General features: G+C 36.0%; 1 protein-coding gene across 4 annotated transcripts in view; it reads left to right on the top strand.

The window, feature by feature from the left end:
* The window catches only part of ZNF385D (zinc finger protein 385D), a 406,892-nt gene extending 383,019 nt beyond the window's left edge, over positions 1-23,873 (top strand). For all 4 annotated transcript variants that reach the window (XM_027639199.1, XM_027639198.1, XM_027639201.1 and 1 more), the window contains 4 exons: positions 12,734-12,967; positions 14,893-15,071; positions 16,410-16,511; positions 20,577-23,873. In XM_027639199.1, coding sequence (XP_027495000.1) covers positions 12,734-12,967; positions 14,893-15,071; positions 16,410-16,511; positions 20,577-20,810 — 749 coding nt within the window. In that variant the 3' untranslated portion in view covers positions 20,811-23,873. The remainder of the gene's footprint in view (positions 1-12,733; positions 12,968-14,892; positions 15,072-16,409; positions 16,512-20,576) is intronic.
* The last annotated feature ends 425 nt before the right edge of the window (positions 23,874-24,298 follow it).

The raw sequence follows: 24,298 nt of genomic DNA, 5'->3' as shown, positions 1-24,298 counted from the left end.
CAAACTGTGATGTGTACTATTTAAAAGAAGTAATTGGAAGGTTGAAGTCAGTATTCAAAATGTTCCCAAAGCTGGCTGAGTTTTCTGAGATTCCACCTAGGGCAACTTGTTAGAAGAAATTCTATGCAAAGTGCCAGTCTTACCAAATATGAGGCTGGGATGTCAGTTATTGTGGTCTGTGTCTTTAGATTTTGAAAGTGTAAAGTCTAGAAAGCATTTCAGTCCAGATCATCTTTTCTGACATCACTAAGTCCTGCTGTCAATTAAGTATAAGAGCTTACAGCCTGATGAAGACAAAGAAGATTACATATTGAAATAGACAGTAAGTGAATTTTAAGTGGTTGGTTACTTGCTTATTATATGAGAATTTTTATTGGGTTTTCCCATTAGTAGAAAAGTAGACAGACAAGACTTAAGAGGACATCAAAAAATATATAACAAATTCTGGGGGAAAAGACCCAACATCTAGAATTTTTTCCCTTAAGAAAAAAAATAAATTAGAATTATAGTTAAAAAGAATGATAAGTAAATAGGTAGCCATGTTAGTTGTTTTCTGTGAGAATTCCATTTTGACTTTTCCACCTTTACTTAGTTTCAAGCTGTCTTTGCAAATGCAATGAAAGGTTAACAACTCAAAACAATATTTAAAATACACCTCTATAAGGTAAAGGGCTTAAGAGGTAGTTATATCTTTGAGTTCTGTTTAGATAAAAAGGGCTTTATACTTTGCTTTCATAGCTAGTAGCAGCTCTACCTAAATGAAATTTTAGGCTCACCATGTAAAATTGGAAAGTCTATTCTTCATACTGTATTTCTAAGGGTTTTCTTAACATCTCAAAGCCGCATCTTCAACTGCGTGCTGTAGCATTCGATATGTTGAAATATAATCTCTACCATTCTTTACTAACAAGTGTAAACTAAGGATAGAAGGACTAAAGAGTTTTGTTTTGTTATGAATTGAGTCACTGCTTATCTGCTGGAACTTCACCTTAATTTCTCATAAAAAATGTCTGAAAGTTATATGAACAAGTTCATAAAAACATGGCTTTAGAGCACTGCTTGTCACCTCTGAGTTGTGATGTTTATGACTGACTTATGGACTCTATTCCTGCAGAATTTTGCTGATGATAAAAAGCACATTTTCCACATTGAATGAGTTGTCATGTCTACCCTGGTCTTCAGCTATTTTGTCAGCACAGTTCATTTTAGGAGTAGTGAATATTCAAGTGTTTATCCAGAGGGATTTCCTGCCATGGAAGTCAAAGATGAAAGTGTCTTCTGTTCTATATGTGTGTGAACAATGTGCAGCCATTAAAATCTTTCACTATTACCTGGACATTCAAGATATCAGATATCTGTGTGCTATATGGTAAAAAGACTTGGGAAGCACAGTGTGTAGGAGCTTTCAGGGAAAACTGACAGAAGGCTTATTTTGAAGTGCAGCTGGTTTTCTCTGAAAAATTTGAAAAACTTCATTGAAATTTTTTTATTATATTCTACATATTAAGCAGAAGTAAGCAAGAGAAGGTAAAATAAACTCTACATCTAAAAAAAATGAAAAAAACCAAACAAAAACAAATTAAACAAAACAAAAATCAGTTCTCCAGCAATCCTCCAGACCTTACACAGAATTATTCTGAATTATTGTTTTTAATTGTATTATCCAATTGCTGCTGATTTTCCCTATTCTCTGTGTGTTCTGCTCCTCAGTAGAGTTTTGAACTAGAAGTCTTGAGATAAGATCTGATGGCATTATAGAAATTCTAAAAATACTATTTTTTATGAAGAAAACGTGGATTTTGAAGAAAAGTCATGATGTTAAACTATGAAGGTGTGACTGTGGAGTGATCTGATTGTTGCAGTTGTGTGATACTTCAAACTTACATGCTCATTAACAAATCATATATGCCTAAAGGCTGCTGAGGCAATCAAATTGTGCCTATTCACCTAGACACTGTGTAAAAATTAATATGAAAAATACATTCAGTTATTCATAAAATAGCTACAAAGGAGGGTAGTTTTCAAATATCTGGGTTTATATTCTTGCTTTCATGGACTCATTCATACATTTTTCTCTGTTGTAGTGTACATGGGAGAGGGATATGACAGAATGAAAAATAAGGAACCAGCACAATAGTATATTACACTTCTAAAGATAATTTTTATTTTCTCTCATTCTCTTTTCTAAGAGCTAATGTTGGGTCTGAATGATGTCAGATGTAGTGATGTCTGAATAACTGTCATGTACAAGAAAGGAAAAAATTTAACAGACAGAGCAGGGCTATGATCTTGTAAGCTGTGTAGTATTCCAAGCCACATTTAGGAGGGAATATGGAACCGCCTTTGTTGCTACTGTTGGGGAAAGAACTGTATTATAAAAGAAAATGTGGCATTTGTAGGAAATGATGATTTAGGTTTACCATAGAAATTAATAAAAAACCATAATTATGCTCAATAATACCCTCACTTACTGAAAAAAATATGTGAAAAGAGGGACCATTACAGAACATTATTTGCCATTATTATGAGCCCTACTTCTATTGCATAGGAATGTTTTCTTCAAATGTTCCTCCATGACACTTCTTCTGAACAGATTGTAGCTCTATGACTAATTGCCTAAGAGTCACACCATTTACAACGTAGTTACTTTCACTCAACATGACTACTTTTGTCTTTGCAAGTACCGGACAAACCATCCAACAAATTAACTATGTCACTAGGAGTGTTAATGTATGTCACTTTTAGTTTTCCAGATAACATAGGCCTTTAATATTAGCCTTACAAGAGGATTTATAAGAAAAAACCAAAGCGTATCAAGTACCTCATTTAGATCCTGCAAATGTTTACTACAGCTAGTCTAGTGCTGCCACTTTGATGCTAATTTTTATTAATATGCAGATGCTCTCTTCTACTGTCACTGCAAACTAAGGGCAGTCCTTATTAAGGACTTATTAATTTCCTTATTAAGGTCTATTCTGCTAGCTTTTTGTCCTAAAATGCAAACCCATCATTGCTTTGTTTTTAATTGGTCAAATCAAATAATATATTTGTTTCTGTAAGTTTTTAAACTAGGAGTGATATCTATGAATGGTGTCACTATGAAATACTTTTTTTATTTTTACTCTTCTCTTGTGTGCAAAAGAATTTACATAATTCATGAGAAAAGCTTTGGGCTAGAAAAACATCATTTCTTACATTTTGCTTCTGTGGAGACCTTGCCTGACAAAATTATTGATAGATAAATATCCCAAACGGCAAAGCACTGATAACTCTTTGTTGGGTATGTGTAGGAAGAACTACTGGAACAGACAAAAAGAGATGTTTCAGACACTTTCGACAAAGAGAAAATTTGATGAGAGGGAACTCATTAAATTGCTGAAGTAGACAAGTTTCTGTTGGTCTTTGCCCAACTCCAGGACCATTTATCCAGCCTCACAGTGGTTTACTAAAAATGTTTCTTCTGCCAGCAAATGTAATTAGACTAATGGTTCAGTTGGTAGCAGTCTGCCTGAAGGTTGAGGAAAGATTGACACATGATAGCCAACAGAGATGGTTAGTATTTCACAAAGTAATTGTTTTATTAAAAAAGTAAGAAAAGGTAAAACAAAACCTGTAAATCAGGCCAAGATCTATGTTGACAATAAGTTATTTGGAAATTGTTGTCTGTATTGTCTGTGAAACTCTCTGTAAACATCATTCAATGTCTTGAGCTGCAATGATGACACGGTGTGTTTCATAAGCCCTTTGTTTCAGTCCTAGGCCCTGAAGCTTTCTGTGGTGGGTTTGAGAGGTGAAGAAGTAGGGGGGATGCAGGTAATAGTAGAATCATTTATTTTAGATTATGGAACGTGCTGGAGATGTAAGAACAAGTTAAACAGACAGTCATAGTAACTAGAGCTGTGAGTAATAAAAGATCCTTTCACAGATACTCTTGAGATTGCAAAGATTTGCTTTCCCTGGTACTCGCTTGGATGCTATTCTTAGTGCCTGTCAATTTATGAAACGCTACCAAAAGTATATGATCAGTCAAAGGAAAAATTCCTTGTAAAAGTATTGGACTGAAGAAAGCTAATAAAAATCTAAATGGGACACCAGAAAAAATGAAAACAATTATTTACTCCAAATGTTAAGGATAATAACACTACCAGCTCCTGTTCTGTTCTCTCATAAATTCCTTGTGAAATTTGTTACTCCAAATGTAGACATTTGGTATCTCAGCTACTTATGGAAGAGCAGGTCCTTGCAAGAAAGTCATGGCTGATCAGTTCACAGAACACATCCGCTACAGCATCTCCTTACGATGCACTCCCAGACAGATGTCTAAAAGAACATCTTCTGACTGCTTTCACTGCCTTCTCTCCACTGAGAAAAGTTATACAGTTACAACAGATGCTGGTATAGCATGTGACAATTTCTGTATTAGACACAACATTAGTTTATTGCCAAAACCAGATTTACTAGTTCAATGCTCTCCAGTAAAGGAAGTAAGCTGCTGTAAAGGGAATAGCTTTAATTATTCCTGGATTCAAGACAGTAGAATGCCATGAGGTATTACACTTACGAGGCAGTAGAAGACAGAGTTCTCAGAAATTCTGAGTTAGATTCCAGTTATTTTAATTTACTTCTAGATTCTCTGACTATAAATCTGTTTTGAAACTTAGTGTTTAGATGAAGCTTTTAAAAAGGACATTCAACTTGCCTAAAATGCAAAAAAAAAATCAACTGCCTGCTTAAAATGAAGAGCAATAGTATGCAATCTGCAGTGTAGTTCACTCATTCTTTCCTTGTTCCATTTGATTAATGAAAGCAATGTATTTTCTCATCCTCTGCCAGTGATTAATACTTCTCAATGTTTCTTTGTTTTTGGTGGCAGATTTCTAGGGAGAGGTTCCACAGTAAATTGTCTTTGATATCAAGTTTTTAATAGGCTTTGCCAGCCTGCTCATTTTGTGAGAAATACTTCTCAGTCTCCATCAGTGTATAGCCTGGACTGTGTCTGCTCTATGTCTCTGTGAAAGAGGAGTTTAGGAAAGACCCTTTAAAAGCTTGCTTCCATCCCTATAGATGAGAACAGATCAGCTGCTGCTTCCTTCCCCATGTCTGCAGAGTAGATATGTGGGACAGCAGGAGTAGCAGTCGGAGACTGAATCATAGTTTTGTACCGGTCTTGGACGGAGTACTTTGTTCTTCCACATACATGGCTTGAGTTAAAGCTCTAATGGGTGTTTAGATGGGGAACTAATACTTTGAAGCCATTGCTGTTAGTGACACAGACAAAAGTTGCTCCCTGAATTCACCTTGGGGAAGTACTACCTCCAGTACTGACTAGGTATAATTCGTACCACCTAGACCTTGGTGGTGATTCAGGCCTTATTTTTAAACAGTATTTTGGACCACTGTCTATGCTAGTGTTTCACACAGTGCCAAGGATGTTCCTGGACACAAGAATGCAATCATCAATTTCCACTGCTGTAGTTGTCTCTGGATGACTTCTGGACAAAGTTGAATTTCCCAGATACCCCTGGGCAGCCTGGAGTTCAATACCACCTAAGGAGCAACAGACAGTTCATGTGCAGCTGACCTGCTTTGGAGGAACAGAAAGTTCAGTAATACAGATGGGGTCTGCTATGCACATGTTGGCCTCCATTTTGCATTTGAGGCAAATTCATTTTCCTGTAGGATATCTTACAAAACCTTTGCCAAATTGGGCTTTTAGCTTTTTCAGGTTTTTTTCAATTCCTTGGTTTTTACTGGTAGTAAACTTATCTGATGCTCAATTTCTGCTCATGCACTAAGATGAGCTACAGATATATTTTTGATGATGTTTGCTTTTACTTAAAAGTTGGGAAATGCATACTGAAGCATATGTAGATGTAAAACTGGTGGCAGTTTGCCAGTGTCTCCTTTGACGTTGTCAAGCATGAGAGACCTATGTATAGGATATTGACTGTGAGCTCCACCCTTTGTCCTGGTTTCAAATAAAATTTTGACTACATGCTTTCTATTAATTAAATGGCAATAGTAGTTTCAGTCAGTAGCTCTTTGTGTGGGGACCCTTTCACCTGTAGCTGGTGAAAGGCATTTTCCTTCTGCCTGTCTGAGGAAAAACCTATACAATGAAAAGGACAGCCCAGCGTCCAAACCCAGTCATCAGCAAGAGTCACTTAAAACAACTTGAAAAATAAATGGTTTCTCCTCACCATCTCCTTACCTTTTAGTCATATTTTTCTTAGCTACATTTGCCTGAGAACCCAAAACTCAGAGATGGTGTGACATTTCCCCTCCTTCCCCCTTTCCTTTCCATAGGCCTTTTACCCCCAGCTGTTGCTATTGCTGCCAGCTCCGTTCAATTAACCTCAACAGGAATGCAGTCATCCCTCTGTGGCTCATCCTGTTCAGGATTAATGAACTGTGCTTTAAACCAAGGGAACTGCTAGTAAAAATTAGATCTAATTTCATTAGAAAATTGTGTACCGCTAATTAATGAAGGAGGTCATCTGAGGACTTGACAGAATTGAGTTTAACTGGAGGAAAAAATCCACAGAGCAAATATGTGACATTTGCTACTTTCTTTTCACTGTTGCTCCATTTGTGGACACGTTTTGTCACCAAGCTTCCTGTTTTCTGTCTTCCTCCCATCAGATCACCTCCAAGGCATGTTGGTAGGAAGCATGGAGTAGAGACGGCAGTAAAATGGAGCCATTTGTTGTGGAACCAGTTGTTGCTTCATCTTTTGTTTCTGAATGATGAATACTCTGCATAGTGTGATTTATTAAAGTGTTAAAAAACAGGAACTGGTCAAAATACTGCCTCTCCAGCTACAATCCAAGAAAATTCCTGGTATTTTCCTTTCGTGTTGGTCCTGGAAAAGTTTGCAGTTCTTCAGTTTTTCAGCAATGCTTGTTTGGTACCTTTGTGAAAAGGCTTGGGAAATACCTTACATATGTTCAACCATTCACTTTGTGGATATTAAAAGCAATTATGATGGACACCAAGACAAAGCAAATTAACAGGGAACTTGAGCAAAAAAGTGACTGACAAACCAAGACACTGACAGGGGAAGTGAGACAAAAAGAGGAATAGCTGTTTAAAAAACAGGTTTAAAGAACAAGTTCAAAAAAGGTGGATCGTCAAAAATTTTCAAATACCTGTTTGGTTATACACGGCTTGTTTATTATGTCAGAGCTCTTGGCTCGTCCATTTTGGCATAACAATTACTATCCATCCTGTAGAAGATCAGGTAGATACCATGATTTCCAATATTTCGTATCATTTCATTGAAGGACATCTTATCATAAAGTAATGAATTACATGACTGTCAATCAGATATTTTGATATTTTATGCCAAAAAAACCCTGTGATGTGTGATCCTTAAGTTTCTAAATAATGTTGCTGAAATCGTTTTTTTCTTAGGAAAAATTTACATGGGTTCTTCTAAGTTCTAAAAATATACTCCTGACTCTTCAAGTAAAAGATATCCAGTGTGGGAAAGCTATATTTATAAAAATTCAGATCGAGTCAGGGTTTTGAATGTAAAACTAAGTCTAATGACTGGATTTTTCATAATACTATACCATAAGAATTTTCTGTACAATACATTGTAACAGGCCAAATATTCACCAACCACAAAATATGTAAGTTTGTATTCTGCGCTTATAAAGGAGGAGAAGTTGATACTTTGAGTCAAACTTCCTCAAAGTGTTTTGTTTGAGTGCCAGAGCCAGCCAATGTGCTAGCACACATGCTTATGTTTCAGCATATGAGTACAGAAAGTCAGCCAAGCACAAAAAAAAACAATGTCAGCTGCAGTTATTTTGGGGATGGTACTTTGGCTTTGGTATACTCCACTGTTACATTTACAGATTCTAAAGAAATAAAGTCTTATTTTCAAATGTAATTACCACAGAAGGCATGGAAAATGGAATTTTCAAAGCAGCTCAAGGAAATTGAGGACCTTGGCTTTAAGTAGGCAGGAAAATATGCCAAGTCTCTTTTGAACATGCCAGTATCAAGCATGTGTATGTGAGCATTCTGTTACTTGACACAGGTTTGTTATAAGGTAACCAGCTGATGATGTTTTTGCAATACTAAGTGATCTTATATACAGAAATATTTCAAATCATGTTCTGTTTGTCATGAGAAAGAATGTGTTTTCTAGTTTCTGCAGGGGGGAAGTTGTTTGGTTTTGTTTGGCTGTTCGTTTTTCGATTTTTTTTTCCTGGAGAGTATTATGGGCCAAATGATCAATCCTTTTATGTGAAAGGCAAAGTTTGGTGTAAATGAGACCAGAATACATAGGTATGTGCTAAATCAGATATTTTTAAATGCATGCCACTTGAGATTGCGGAAGAAAAAACACACTCATAAATATTAGTGATTTGTTTGAAGTCAGAGCACATTTCTCTCTGTGGATCTATTTATAGTCTCAGGATAAGAAATTCCTTTGCTAAGTAGCAGGAACTGATGTGTGAGACTTTCACATACTTAGAAGAAAAACATGAGTTGTAATTTTCTGTTTCTCAGACTAAAGAAAATTCATGAGTCTTGTAGCTGGGTTATAAAACTAATGCTGCTTACTTAGAAGAGCATTAATCACACATGCAGTTTTCCACTTGAACTGTGGTATCCGTAGTACTCAAAGGAGTCAGTTCTCACAGAATATTTTTCATCTGGCTTTGTCTTCTTGTTAAAATAAATCTATCATATTAGCACTGAACAAGCTGAGATTTTAGTGTAATATTTTTGTATTTTTAATTTTTATTTTGTTGCTATATTAAGACCAGAAACACGAATGGATTATTGTGAGTCCTGAAGTGTTCCCTTTTTTTGCTTCTGGAGTTCCGTTCCATACAATATTAGCAATCCACTTCTGTACCAAAGCCAAGCAGTGACAGTTGCAATAATGAATATTTGCTACAGGCCACCGGTATGAAAATAGCATAGTGCTGCAAGCCTGCGTCACCAGAAACAAATCTTCCATTTGACTGTCACTGGATTTCCAGCTCAATTTTAGATCATTTATTATTGAAATAGTTCTTAAAGCACTGTCATAATATAATGTTAAGAAATGCTGATTCAGTCTACAAAACATCAATTCAAATGCTTTCCTACTTCTTTTTGGTGTTTAGTTTGTTTGTTTTTTTTAATCCCTTATACCTTTAATGCTGTACCCTGTATTTAGGGCACTGAACTGTGGACAGCAGCAACACTGTAATATATTCAAAGGGACACATGCTGATTAGGTTAGAAGTTCTGGTGAGAAATGGATTTGAAATCCCTCTTTGTAAGCTTACTTGACAGTTTTTAGAATATTTTATCTTTAATTCCTGCTGAAAATTCTAAACTTCGTATGTAGAGGAGCAGCTTTGCGTCTTTAAATAAGTCATGGCTTTTACATGGTGAACTGGAATGGCTTTCTATTTATGTTTCAATGTCATTAATGTATTTGTATTAGTGGAATATAAAATGTATTAATATAAGGCACATTTTGAAAGTGAAGAATATATGCCCTGAGCTTTGATTATCTTTTTTAGATGAAGAATTTGCAGATGATATTTATAATTTTTAGTTTAATTTTTATATGTTATGTTGCTTTCACGCATGCATCTCAAAATAGTCTAAAAATACCCAAAATAACTACCATAATTGATTGTATTTTCACTTTAAAATAATTACATAGTGAAATATTAGATCAACACCGATATAGAATTTTAGATACTTGAAGTAGAATAAAATCTGCTGTTGTTTAAACTTCTTTTTGTGTTTTGTTTTTTTTCTTCATTTCCTCAGGTTTTCCCATGGAAAGTAAAGAAATTATGATCTATATTTTGCTTAGGGCTAAATAGTGACCCTTGCACTGCAAAGGTGGTAATGGTGATTGAGGTACATATATAATTTCCTGAAAGACCACCAACTTTGCCGTCAATTCTGAGAGAATGTTAATGTCTTCTTTTCTTTCCCTCTCCCTGGTGTCATCTACCCTTTGCCTTCCATTTCACCAAGACAGTACATTGGCCAAACCTATTACTGTACAGTAGTACGAGGATGGAGAAACTGATGTTTTAAGAACAGTGCCATGTGCTGCTGGGATCAGGCTTTTGAGGAAAATAGTTTTACTCCAGTAATTTTCAACTGAAAGACAGCAAACATTTAGTACATTCTCTGGGATGGGGAAGAAGTGATTAGTTAATTCTAGTATTTTGTGAACAGAACTTCAAAAGTTTTGCTTTCTCATCAGTTTTCCAAAAAAAGGCTTAATATTTCAAAATATTTTTTTTAAATTACTGTTGGTCTTTTAAAATTATAAAATAGAAGAGAATATTCAACAAGGTAACATCATTCCTTCTGCATCAGTATTTAACATCTTTAAGGTGTATCTTAACATGATACACCTTCAGGTTCACTTTCAGGAAAAAAAAAGTAAACCGTGATTTGACCTTACATGCTTTGTTGTATGCTTTAATGTCTGGAAGTACACAGAATAAGACAAACTGCTTTCTTTGGTTTATGAAGAGTAATTTTTAAAGACCCTCTGGGAGAATATGTAGAAACATTATAAAATACACACTGTATAGAAATTATTATAGCTTAAAGGGCCTTATTCCCACTGACTGAAAGGGGATCAAATTTGTGTAGGTATTTGTTCAGTCAACTTCAAGTCCTCCAGTAGGAAATATTTCTGTATCTATGTAGGCAGGGTATTCCCAGGTTTCATAAACTTTAATATTAGAAAGAATTTCCGGATGTTTAATCTCAGTCTCTCTTGATGTAATCCAGTAGTTCTTCTTCTACTAGGAAGGATCAGGGAGAAGAGTATATTTTCTTATTTTTAGCTACCTTTTAGAGGTATGAAAAATGTTGTCAACATTTGGTCTTCATCTTCCATATTCACAGTCCCTATTTTCTAAACCTCTGATTTGTTTTGGCTTCCTCTCTCACATCTCCTCTCTTGCTGTTTTGCATTTGTATTGCTGCTGGATTAACAACAAAGCAAGTAATTGTTTTTTTTTTTGACATTGCTGTCCCCAGGCAGGACACAGTGCCTCTAGAGCTGATTAGAGGATGAAAAAAATATCTCATAAACCTTTTGCTTTGCACTTTCAATATGGGGGGGACCAGTGGTGGTCATAACATAATGACATAAGAGCCTCAATATGGTGGTCATAACATAATGATATATGAGATCTGTGTTCATCTTGTCTTCTACTGAAAGATTTTTCTGAAAAACAAGAGAATAATCAGGATGAAATAAAACCTCCCCAAAAAGTGCTACTAGGGCTGTTGTCACCATCTTGCTTTAAGAGATCAGATTAATCCTACTGAGTGTGGATTTCTGCAATTGTCTTTACTGAAAGCCATCTAACTTTTTAGACTGTTTCTTCAATGCATTAAAATTGTTTTGAATCATGTCTCGGTGTTTGTTTGTTTGCTTCCACTTTGATATTGTCTGCTAAGTTATTAGGCATATTCCTCATTAACAAAGTTGTTGAACAGTATTAATCTGCAAGACACCTCTATGGCATTAGTTGTATCCCTTCTGCATCAGAGCACATACTTAGATCAATAAATAAAAGAATTGTTATTTTATCTATTCTAATAGGTAGTGATAAATAAAGTGTCAGTAACACCAATGGATGTATGAAGCTAAAATGAGCTGGAAAGTCCCCAAATTGAGACATACCTCAATAAAGTAACTAAGATTTCTTGTGGGGAAAGGAAAACTGTTACTCAGTAGGCTTAATATGATAAAATACAATGGCGCAAAGGCAGAACAGCTCCTGTCCTTTCTCTCCTTCATGTCCCTTACCTACCATCTTCTTCACAGCCTCAGCCCTGGATCTTATTGTCCTCTACCTTTCCAAATACTTAACTACCACACGATACTGCTGTATCCAAGTATCATGTATATATTATTCAAAATACAGTACCATTGTGTATTTTCTCTCTCTTCAATTCGAGAACTACAGAAAAAGAACAAGTTCTGAGGTGAAAGAACTAGGTTTCCAAACAGATTTAAGTATGTATACCATGCTTATAGTTTTTCCAAAAAAACCACTGATATGCACAATGAAAATCTTATTACTGTTTGTGTAAGTCTCAGATACAACATGTTGTATATTTAGTTACTGTATGTATCATTGTTATGCAATTAATGGATAATAATATATACTGTGTATTAATAATTGCCTTCATCCTTTTAATGTTAGTTTTGGGTACAATCAAGTGAAGTATCAATTTAACTACTTTTCTTTTTTTACGAGATATAAAGGAAGACAATTATTTTCATTTTACTTTTATTAGCGTGAGATGTTAAAACTTCAGCTTGGTTACTCAATCAGTATAAGTATTATGTGGTACTATGGCAGTTTATGCATCTGAAGTGCTGCGTATGAATTTTGGCTGCCTATTGAACTGGTCATTTACACAACCTCTTTTAGCAGATTATTCTTCAATTCTTCAGTACAGTCTTAAAGATGTTTCTTTTCAGTTTATGAATTCTGTGTTAGCAGAATACAGGAGACAACACGTGGCATTTCAATACAGGGGAGTACTGTGTTTTGTAACCACACAAAATAGACAGGATAAAGCCAGACTAGGTCATTACCGTAGCCATCACCGCCACAATCTGCCTCTCTGTGATTGCAGCATTGGGATGCAAACAACCAAGTATCAAAGGTCACAAGATTTTTTTTGTTTTGTTTTGTTTCCTTCCATCTTCTCTCTTTGCCCACAGACGCTACCACAGGGACACCAGCAATATCAACAACGACAACCGTGGAAATCCGGAAGAGCAGTGTTATGACAACTGAGATCACCTCTAAAGTGGAGAAAATCCCCACGACAGCCACTAGCAGCACCGCTTGCCCTTCCATTGAAACTGAGGAAGAAAAAGCAAAAAGACTGCTGTACTGTTCTCTATGCAAAGTCGCTGTCAACTCTGCCTCACAGCTGGAGGCGCACAACAGTGGTGAGATGGAGCAGTGCTTGCTTTCTTCCTTTTTTTTTTTCTTTCTGTCTCAAGAGCGCTGCAATTATCTTCCCCTGAATAGATTAGATCTCTTGCAGCAGGGGACAAAGAGGTGGCAGAAAACTGGCAATTACATGGAATTCATTAACTATTAAAGGATAAAAATGACAGGCAAAGAGGCTTTCATAAAGGGAGAAGAAAGGAATTTTATTGCATGCAAGTTGCATATTTTCTTACGTTTTAGCTTTTGCAGCTTCGAAACCTTATAGAGCTAAATGACAGCTCTGCTTCATTACCTTTGGTATTCAGAGTTTGCATAGTTTAGCTTGTGCCAGCTAGCAAACTGAGTATGAATGCCATTAGCTTTGTCTGAAATCTAACAAATTAAGGCTCAAAGAGGGAGTGCCAGTCAGAGTTCAATGATAGGAGTTAGAGTTCTTAGCTCCATATTGTCTGCTAATAAATAACTTGTTAAAATTATGTATATTTCCCTTTGTTTTCATCAACTGATAGCAGCTTTTGCATGAGAGTTGAAAGGGTAATTGCCTACCTCCATCTTTCTTAATTTTTAAACCTCTTCTTCTTATTAGAGCTAGTAGCATTAATAAGTTCCAGTAGAAGAGAGTCATCATTCACAATCACTATTTTAAGCACCTTATTGATTGACTGCGTGGTGAGCAGGGTTAAGAGACCTAGGGATTCAATATGGTGGTATCAAGGGTAAATAGACTTAAGAAACAGACATAACCTTAGGTTTGAAATACAGGGACAGTGAGGGTATACCTAGAGCAAAATGATCAATGGTTTTGTGATGTAATGAAAAAAAGAAATAATTTTGGCGTGTCTACAGAATTCACTTAAATTAAAAAGGAAATTTTAATTTGTTGGTATTCATGAGAATCAAAGTCTAATCACTTTTGAATGCTGTTTGCTGTATGCCAGATCTTCAAATGGTGAAAGTTCAACTTCATAAATCTGTACCCTTTTAAACTATTTAATTTCATATGAGGGTCAGACTGTAAACATTATTCTGATCAGGCTGTGAGCCAAAACATTATTCTGAATGTTCAAACACAACCCTCCAAGTTTCAGCTGCCTATGCTATAAATTGTGATTGTGCTCACACACATACATGCTAGTAAAAATGTCTGTGTGGATGCATATAGCAATTATCAGTGGAACGACAGTTCTGTACACAGTAGTAGTCCATTATCATCACAGACTACCTGCGTGGAAGTAAACAGTGTAAGCAATTGTTCAGTCTGAATAAAGGTCTAGCAACAGAACACTGTTGTTTTCTATCCAACCTTTATTTAAAAAAAAAACCAAAACAAAACAAAAAAACCCAGAAAAATAAAAAAGCAAGTGCATTTTTTTTCACATGCATGCCTCTCACATGTTTTGGTTTCTGTCCAGGTCATTAAGGATCCATAGGTTGCTGCCAGAAGCTTCTGCCCCTTTCTGGTTTGGAGACTAATTAGTTGATTACAGATTTAATTGTAAACTATCTAAGACATACTGTTTATCAATCTGTTCAGGAGAACTACAAATCAAAGCCAACTACACCTTTAATAGATAAATTACTCTTCTTCTGCAACTACAATTCAGGTCTTATTAGCAGCAGGAGTTAACGAGAAAAGTCACACCCATTTAACTTCACATCAGGATACTTGATTGTGCTACTACTTTCTGGTGTGGCTGCTTTGTTCTAGTGCATTACCTATAGGTATGTAAATTAGTAAGTATCAGATGTGAAATACTGTTACATTAGTATGAATCTGATACAGACCAACACAGCCATATTCCAAGGATAGAATGTGGCACCAAGAGGAGGTTCATATGATATTATTTTAAAATGGAAATAAAACAATGAATGCAACCCAATTGCCAAAGTTGTTTCTGTTTCCCATTTCTAATGTCTCCAGGGACTAAGCACAAAACTATGCTGGAAGCTCGGAATGGAAGTGGAACCATAAAAGCCTTTCCCCGGGCAGGCGTAAAAGGCAAAGGACCTGTGAATAAAGGAAACACAGGCCTTCAGAACAAAACATTTCACTGTGAAATATGTGATGTGCACGTAAACTCTGAGACACAACTGAAACAGGTACTCAGCTTGCAGATTGAGAATCCTTGGCTGTTTTTTGTTTTCATGGTGGTAAAGTACCAACACAGTCAGCACGTGCCAATATAACAGTTTGTGTCCAAACGGAGCTTACAGATTTTGTCCTTTGTACTTGGCTGTCATACTGTATGTTTTGTTTCAGATATGATTTCCCCTTGCATGGAATATGTTTTCTCAAAAGCTCTCGATTATACATATTTCTTAGAGAGCTGCAACATATTACAAATGTCTTTAGAGTAGTAGAATTGTCATGAGCTAATAAACCCTGCCATTTAGTGTACTGCATGATATTTGCCTTGACAAAGATGTGAAGATAGGTAAGTGAAAGCCAGTACTTTCACGGAACACTGAATAACTTGCTTAGAAATGTGTATGGAAAGAATTTCTAATATTTTTTATCTATGTTTCTTTCTAACTGAGAAGCATGGCCTCTAAATTACAATTGCACTAAGTTATGTTCAGTCATTCTTCAGATGATCAAAGCCTTCCAAAAAATACTTAGTCTAATTCCATACGCCTTTTGGAATTAAATACTTGTTAAAGAACTTTACAATAATGAAGATAAATTCGGTAATGGACAATAGCAATACCCTTTTCCTAGTTTCAGGAAAAAAAAGTCTAGTTCTTTGTCTTTTTTTTTTTTTTGTGACATCTCTCTTGAGAATGAAAATCAAAGTAAAAATAATTTTTTGTTTGGAAAAGGTCCTTCAGAAAAGGGTCTCTTCTAATAGTGCAATAAAGTCTGTGTAGAAGGATACTTGCAAAATCTCACAGATCTTATCAAGAAGATAGTGGATTTTGTGGGGTTTTTTCTCTATCACTTAGTTTGATATGTAACCATCTTAAAAGGATCTCCAGGCTTCTCAGGGATTTAAACAATTTTGTGACCTTATTTTTTCCCTGAATAGGGGATGCTCTACTATCTAATATTCTTTGAAAACTTTCTATCAGCAGTGGATTGAATTTGATGGGTACTTTACAGAAATAGGGAGGAGTTTTTCAAAGGCTTCTGTCTTTAACTTGATTCAGGTTCTATTGAAGTTAGAAAAGATGGGAAAATCATAGACTACAGTGGAAGCAAAGTTTAACTGAGCACTTGAAAATCATGGTCCCAATATGTGTTGCACAAAGGATCATTCAAATTCCAACAGACCCTATTCCCTTTCATTATTGAATTAGTCAAAGTAATGCTGTTGTGGAGAGCAGAAGTCTTTGGTATTGGAGCAGTAATCTTGTGTAAAGTAGAACCTGAAAAGATCTGTTAAGGAACTATCACTCTTTGTTTTCTTTTTTATTCCCACCCCAAATATATTTTAACAGCACATAAGCAGTAGAAGGCACAAAGACAGAGCTGCTGGGAAGCCACCTAAACCTAAATACAGCCCTTACAACAAGCTCCAAAAGGGAACACATCCTCTAGGGGTAAGTTAATCCACTTTTTATTTCAATTTTATTTTAACCCCGATGAGCAGGACTTTCAGAAAACGTAAGTGGGAAAATGTGTAAAATTATAGGAATAGTGTAAGCCATGGGAGTGTACAAGTACATGAATGACCCAATGGAAGTTCACAAATTACTTTTTTATATACTTTGATGGGTGTTCACTACAGCCTGTGGACCCTTGTTTTTGTAGCTACTCTGAATTAACTCAGAAAAGAAACTTGCTGCAAAGGTCATTAGAGAGCAAGAGACAAAAAACCTCCAGATGTTAAACAGGATTTTTCCAGTTTTCATCAAGGACAATAGTGATGAAATAACTAAGTAAAACTCTATAAAACATAAAACCTTCATTCTATCCTTATTTAGAAAATTGTTCAGATAACGAGTGAAACAATTAAAAAAATCTGTCCCTTAATTCCACTCAGTTTCAGGATGGTTCTGGTCACATTTTCCACGGCCAGGATAAACTATCTGAAACACAATTCTTACTAACCTCAAAAGCTGAGAAAAAGGTTTACTTTTTAATAAAAAAACAAACCCTCTAGGATTCTGCCATTAGTGAAGAATTAGCTTATATTGTGGGTGGGATAATGAAACATTTGACATTTATCTCCTCCATCAGATAAACTGCATGAATGTTTTATCTGCTTTTTTGTAAGGGTTTATAGATGGTTTTGGCAGAGGGAGGATGTTGATTCATTGGCCTCATAGGATTAGCACCTTTATGTCTTACCATCTTCTCTAATGCAGGCAGAATATGGAGCTTTTTTTCCTGTGTAAACCCATTTCTCTTTAAGTTGAGTGAAAGCTCTTTTCTTGGAACTGTGTCCTTGTTGGGGCAACCCTTATGAGTGGTATATTAATGCATGATTCAATTGTGGAATAATGTAGTGCACCACACTGGTAGATCTAACAGTAGGGAAATAGCCCCATAGGGTTTTTCAGTAATCCACCAGAAAGATCAAGGTCTCCAATACACATAAACTGTAGTGAAAGGAAAATATGAGATAAATAGAATATGAAATCATTAAAGCCTTTCTAACAGGATTATTATTCCTTTAGGAAATTCATTGTTTCCCAGGGGATGAAACAACTATTACGTTACTGTTGTTGTTGTACGCAGTTCCCTATTCACCAGTTTATGTAATGGTAATTTCTGAGAACTCCAACCAAGGTTCAAGGCCATTTAGTTGTTGCATAGGTAAATAAAGGCAACTTCGTTTTCCTGCTCCCTCCCAGTTGCTCACAATATACAAATCAGACCAGAGGGAATCAAAGAGGCAAAAGGGATTTAAGAAAGAGAGAACGAGTTAGCAATGAATGAACAGATATGTGTAGTAAAATGGAGGCTGCACTAAGAAAGGAGAGAGCAGTTCTCCATTTAGTCTTTTTGGGTTTGAGTATAAAAACTATCAAAATTGCTGTCAATTGAAGTGCAGAATGGCACAGCAACATGTCAAAGATATGATAATTTCAATTGTAATGTAAATGGTTTTGAAGAGCTATTTCTTTACTTTTTCTTTACCCCCGTCCCTAACTGAAACAAAGACACTCCCCATTATTTTTTTAAGTAATTTGCTGTCACTTAGTTTCTTTCATTGGAAATGAAACAAGTAATGACTACTTTACTCTGAATGCTGACCTGTTTGTTAATTGGAGGTTTGAAATGAAGGTGTAAGGTACTGTATATATTAAATATTACCGGTTTTGCAGCTACCTTGAAATCAGAAACATGTTGGTAAATTAACTGAAAAGCTATCTAACTTCATTAGAAGTGCCAGATTCCTCCAAGAATGATAAGAAAGTTCTAGCCATTTAATAGAAACAGACACAGATCTTTTTTGTTCTTCATGACAAAAACTGTATAAGCATCACTCAATTGTTTAAAAAAGAAATTAAAAAAAGAACATAGTGCATTTTCTAAGCTCTTCTAGACCAAAAACTTTCCTTTGCCATGTTTTCAGTATCATTTGTACTGCTTTGTCTAGTCTAGATTTGTATACTTCGGAGATAGAAGCTTTATAAATTCCTACCGTGCTATTTCAGAGTTTAAGAAGTCTTGTAATGTTGGGACGTACTTGATATTTCTTTAAGCCACAAGTGTCTAGCATCCATAAAATACTACACCGGAAAAAAAAAAAGGTTATCAGGTGTTTCTGAAATAAAATAGCTCTTAAAAAAAAAATCCTTCATTGGGACTTCTAGAGCAGAAAGTACTTTGTACTCAGGATTAATTTTTTTAAATTCTTTTTTCCCCTGAGAGTCTTTTTTTCTGATCTAAATAAGGCTGAAAAAGGTATTTACTAAAAAATGTAAGAAAGGAGGAAAAAGTCAAATGCTCAGCAAGGGAAGAAGACAGCTTGGATCAGTGGGTGTAACAGCGATCAAGGAAAAGATCAGATCATTGCTTTTCATAGGCACCATGGGGATTTTTATATCTAGCATCTATTATATCCTCTGTTAAGATAATTACAGAATTTAGTTCCATCTGAGTATTTCTTCCAGAGCCTTAAAGGACCTGGAAGCCAACAGAGTTGCCAATGGGTGTTGTGAAAAGTAAAAATCCTGTATCCATCTGGACAATAAAGAATGAACAGACTATTTGGAACATGGTGATAGTATAACGATGCAACTCACTTGTGGCTCATGCCAGAGTACTCCAGTCCTTACTTTTTGATTATTCACTCACAAGGTACTGTTGAGTTGAAAATATCAGAGTGATGTTGTGCAACTAACTATTTGAAAACCCCTTTCAATTCAAGGATGAAAAATTGTGTTTCCCTGTAAGTGAGAAGTGTCTATACTTACAGTGAGGTGTATCATGGCATAGTACATATATTCATATTCTGTCTATTCAATACTATATATTCAGTTTTATGTTCTTTGGAAAGGGCCTTAGGTCATGCTAGGACACAGAACCACCAAAAGTCCATCAGAGCCAATGGGAAATTTTCTTTTTTGGTAAATGAGGTTTCTATTCTTATCTGAGAGCTACAAAATCAGGACAACAAAGATATTCAGTCTCCTGGCATCTCACTAGAAGCTTGAAATCCCACTGAGAACTGCAGAAATCTATAGAGACTACTCTGATGTTCATTAGCATGCATATCAAACATAAATTCTCCTAAATAATATGAATCTCTATGAGTATTTTCCAGCAGTCTGGGAAAAACTTGAGGGTTTTGGGTTTTTTCCTTTTTTAAAAACTCTAAATGAGGGGTTTTCTTGATTGGATTTGGTAGAGCACAAGACTTGTGCTTTAAATGTTTTTGGTTTTTTTTTCAGAAGAAGCCTCAGTGACAGAAACAAAATTATCATGGTTTGGCAGTATACAAACTTCTATAGGCAAGAATGTTTTCGTAACAACACTTTAAAATATCTACCATGTTTTCACAGTCCTTTGTAAGAATGAACATTACCTTAGTGAAAAACATTTGAAGACACAGCGAGATTACATAGGGCAGCACCCATTTAAGCACATGAAACATGGGAGATTTTCATAACCAATGCAAGACAAGATTGCTTGCTATTTGAAGCAGGAGCTCATGAAGAGGAGCTATCTGGAGAACTTAGTTTTAAGTAGAACTTGCATCTTAATGATTGAAACAAAAGTATCTTCTTAGTCAGATGAGAGAATAGGATATATTTTCATTCTGCTCTGGTCCCTATCATAAAGCTGTCCAGATGGAGGTCTTTTAATTGATATCTAATTCTTCCTTATTTAATTCTTGCTGAGTACATGCATCTTTACTTTGGTGCAGATTGCCCAGCCCCTTTTTAGATTTGCCTTTATTTCTAATCTAATATTAGATTATAAGTGTCAGTGATAAAGAGTGAATGCTGAAACTCTTTGTCCTCAATCAAATCCTTGTCCAGTGGGCGAGATTGTATCTCTTGTCACATGCCTGCAGCTCATAGAATCAGTAGCCACCACAAGGCCTCTCTTGCTTGATTTTGCATGTGTAATCTTAAGTCAACCTCCCTGTCGTGTAGCTAATATGAACAAATTATGTCTCTCTGTTTGTTTGTTTTCTCTCTTCCCCACAGGTAAAATTAGTATTTTCAAAGGAACCTTCAAAGCCGATGGCTCCACGAATCTTACCAAATCCGCTAGCAGCTGCAGCAGCAGCTGCTGCTGTGGCTGTGAATTCCCCCTTCAGTCTTCGCACAGCCCCAGCAGCCACCCTTTTCCAGACTTCAGCACTTCCTCCAGCACTCCTACGACCAGCTCCTGGGCCTATACGGACCACCCATACTCCTGTGCTGTTTGCCCCTTACTGAACTCCAAACAGGAAATAATTGTACTGCAATAATTTTTCAAAACAAAACAAAAAAAAAAAATGAAAATCAAGAACATTGAACTATGCAGTGTTTATTTATAGTTTAAAGTATATATGAAGAGCCAGAACTTTTGATAGAGAACTGAACAAATTCTGAAAGGGGGAATGGGCAGTATTTTCTCCAGATGAGAACATTCCTCTTGAACATTGATTGTTTTAGAACTGATCTCCAGCATTGACTTGTAGTGACATATAAAACTTATAAAGCCTTTTGACTGTGCATTTTGCCACATATTTCCCTGCAATGTCTTTCCTGCTTTATGAAGCAAGTTACAAATTTGTCTAAAGGGCATTAACTGGTTCCAATGTATATAAAATACTTTATTCTGTAGATTAAAGAAGAAGGAAAAAAAAGAAACACTGTGAATAGTAGTACCCTTACCAATCCTCCTGCCAAGTCAGCAGGTACTGGGTATTTATCTGAACAACAGTAGATACAATAGACGTCTTGTAAAACAGTAGTATTGTGTCTCTATCTATGCCACTAGGTTTCTAACTGAGTTGCAAAAGATAAAATGAACAAATTATGTCGCTTTGGTAAGTAGTCAAAAACGATGACAATGATGTGGAGCTGTTCCTGATGAGCAAAAATTGTTTTCCTTGCCTGTAGCAGAATGGGCAAGAAGATAATCTAGGTTAGGTAAAAGAAAGTGGAAAAGAAGATCTAGTGGGGGAAAAATAATTAGGATACTGTACACAGAATGGATCGAACTTTTATTTAACTGAGAACATATGTGTACAGTGTGTGTTTATTCAAAAAGTGTAATGCATACAGGATAGATCAATGTTTAAGACATACCAGTGGACAGCAAAAAATACACTCTTGTCATGAAACAGGCCTGACACTTCAGTGTTGAGCAGAGGGAAGACACAAATGGGTTACGCGTAGTCATAACTAACTAATGAAAAACAGGAGAGAAACTCTGGCCTCGTTTAAGTCGGTATAAAGTTCTTTCTGACTGCAATGTAGCCAGAATTTCATCACAAGAATGGCACATATTCTTTTTATATCACACCAGTGGGAGTGTCTGTAGATACAGGTAATATTTTTTGCAATAGGCTTAGTCTTAGAAACAGATTTATTCTCTTGTATTATTTCCTACTGATGTGATATAAAATGTTTAATATACCTATAAAATGTAAACAGTGACACATGAGATACATATTACGAGATAACTGCACATCATGGGTTTGGAACAAATGCAACCTTTAGGATCTGAAGGGACCCTTGAATTCTGTAGCTGACCGTTATGTATGGACAGCTTAAAGCCTTATATATTTACTGTGAGGCTTAAAGGGGTTGACTGTGTCCCTTTAAAGTAAGATTTATCAGGGGTATATATAGATATATTGTATATATGTTAGAGTAAGAAAAATAACTTATAAACAGAAATCTACTATATGAAATAATTATATAACCATTGAGTTTCACATGTGGGTCATTAAGTGGTAAGTAACAAACAGCAGAGAAAAAAATAGACTTCTTGATTCTGATTCTTGCTGCCTGCTTTTTCCCATAGGGAGCTGAAAAGTATCTATTAATATTATGGAGTGTGCTGCTGAGTCACGTGCGACCACTCTGATGTGTAGCTAAGTGAAATGCCTACCATACATTTAGGCAGAATAAAATTTAAAAACATAACTTAAGTTTAAATGTGGAAATTATTCGAAAGACTTTATTAAAAGGCAGTAATGCAAAATATTGACCATGTGATTGCTGTATAATGCTGCCTGTGGTTAATATGGACAGGTGGGAGTATAGAGGATGGGAATATACAGCACTTTTGACTTGCAGTTCATCAGTGAGCCTTCCATATACATTCATATTTGCCATTTTTTAAACCTCTCCACATTTAGATTTTATAAAAAAGTATATAAAGAGAGAGAAAGAAGAGGTTCCATGGATGTCTGTGTCCAAAGAATTCCAAAGAGATGCATTTATTTATCTAGAAGTATTAAAATGAGTTCTATATTATGTATTTGTATTTCATCCAGTTTGTTTGCAAACGTTTGTGCCTTGAAATGAAATGGGCTTTTGTTTATATTTAATTCACAACTATGTAGCCATGAAAAAGATGTGATGGTGTTTTCAGGGCTGATTACCAGCTGGATTGCTTTGGCCCAACTTCCAAAACAACAGTATGAGTAAGTTCCTGAAGCCAAGTTTAGACATCTAAAAAACTAGGGGCTGACATTTAAAAGGGCTCTCTACTCTACAGCTCCCAGTAAAGACACAGTAAATAAGCCAGCCTTCTAGACCTGCTCCTAGCACTCAATTTAGAAAATGTTTCATTTTATTTGGGTACATAATATATTAAGGTTGGACTCCATTTTGCAAAATCTGGGACTAGGTCTTTTAAGCCTGCTTTCAAACTTCCATCTTTTTGCAGAAGCTGTAGTGCCAATGCCAGCTGTGTTCAGATTCCTCCTTGAATAGGGAACCAGTTTTCAAGGTGCGCTCCATGAACCACCATTTATCTCCAGAGACTTTTGTAAGAGTCTGTGTAAGTAAGAGCTTGCTAAAGGAGCAGAGGAGGACTCATATTTTGGGAAAGGAGAAGATCTGGTCAGGCTGTCTTTTCCCCATGAGGAAGCATGCAGATGGGAAAACAGGAGATCTACAGATATCCTGTAGGCTCTTCTATGCATAGCCTTCTGGTGCATGGACAGCTGCTGTACATTCTGCAATGTTGTTGTGATGCCATCAAAATCAACAGGCTGATCCTTGCCAAAATGTGGCCTGTGGCATGTATGGAGGCACAGTACTAGGGGCAGAGTTAATACAAATTTTGCTAGAAATAAAAGAGTGTCATTCCAACTACTTACATCAGCTAATTTGCAATGACACCTTCAGTATTCTTGGACCTCTTTTGTCACAGTGCTCTATGGAACAAGTTTTTGTTCACACAAATCTCTTTTAAATTTCAGCTGTAAATGAACTCAATTCTTTTTATGTCTCTTACTCACTACCTAATAAAGGATAAAGCCTAAATGTTAGAATGTATAGTGGATTTTCTATGCCTTGCTGTTCCACCCCCATCTTGGTCAGTAACAACCCAATGTCCCCAGACATCAGCACAACAGTTTTATTAAATTTATCTGTCAAGGAAAATATCGGCACAGCAATCTGATGGGGCAAGGAATGCTTCTGGTCAAGGGTATGTCCACAGCAGATGACAGTGGAGGTAGAAAACAGAAGACATTTTACACCTACTTGTCAATACATCCAATATGGAGAGCATTATAAAAGAACAAAAAAAGTCATCATATTTCATATTACAGTAACACTCCAGGGGCAAGAGGAAGCCTAAAGAACAAGGAAACAGATCATTTCATCGAAGACACAGTCACTCACTGGAATTACAGTTTGAAATCAGCCTGTGGGGAAATACCTGAGTATGAACTCAGAAAAACAAACAGGTTCAGGGA

This window comes from Corapipo altera, unplaced genomic scaffold, assembly GCF_003945725.1.
Source record: "Corapipo altera isolate COAL_440 unplaced genomic scaffold, ASM394572v1 44, whole genome shotgun sequence".
Lineage (NCBI taxonomy): Eukaryota > Metazoa > Chordata > Aves > Passeriformes > Pipridae > Corapipo > Corapipo altera.
This window is presented reverse-complemented; position numbering and strand designations above follow the sequence as displayed.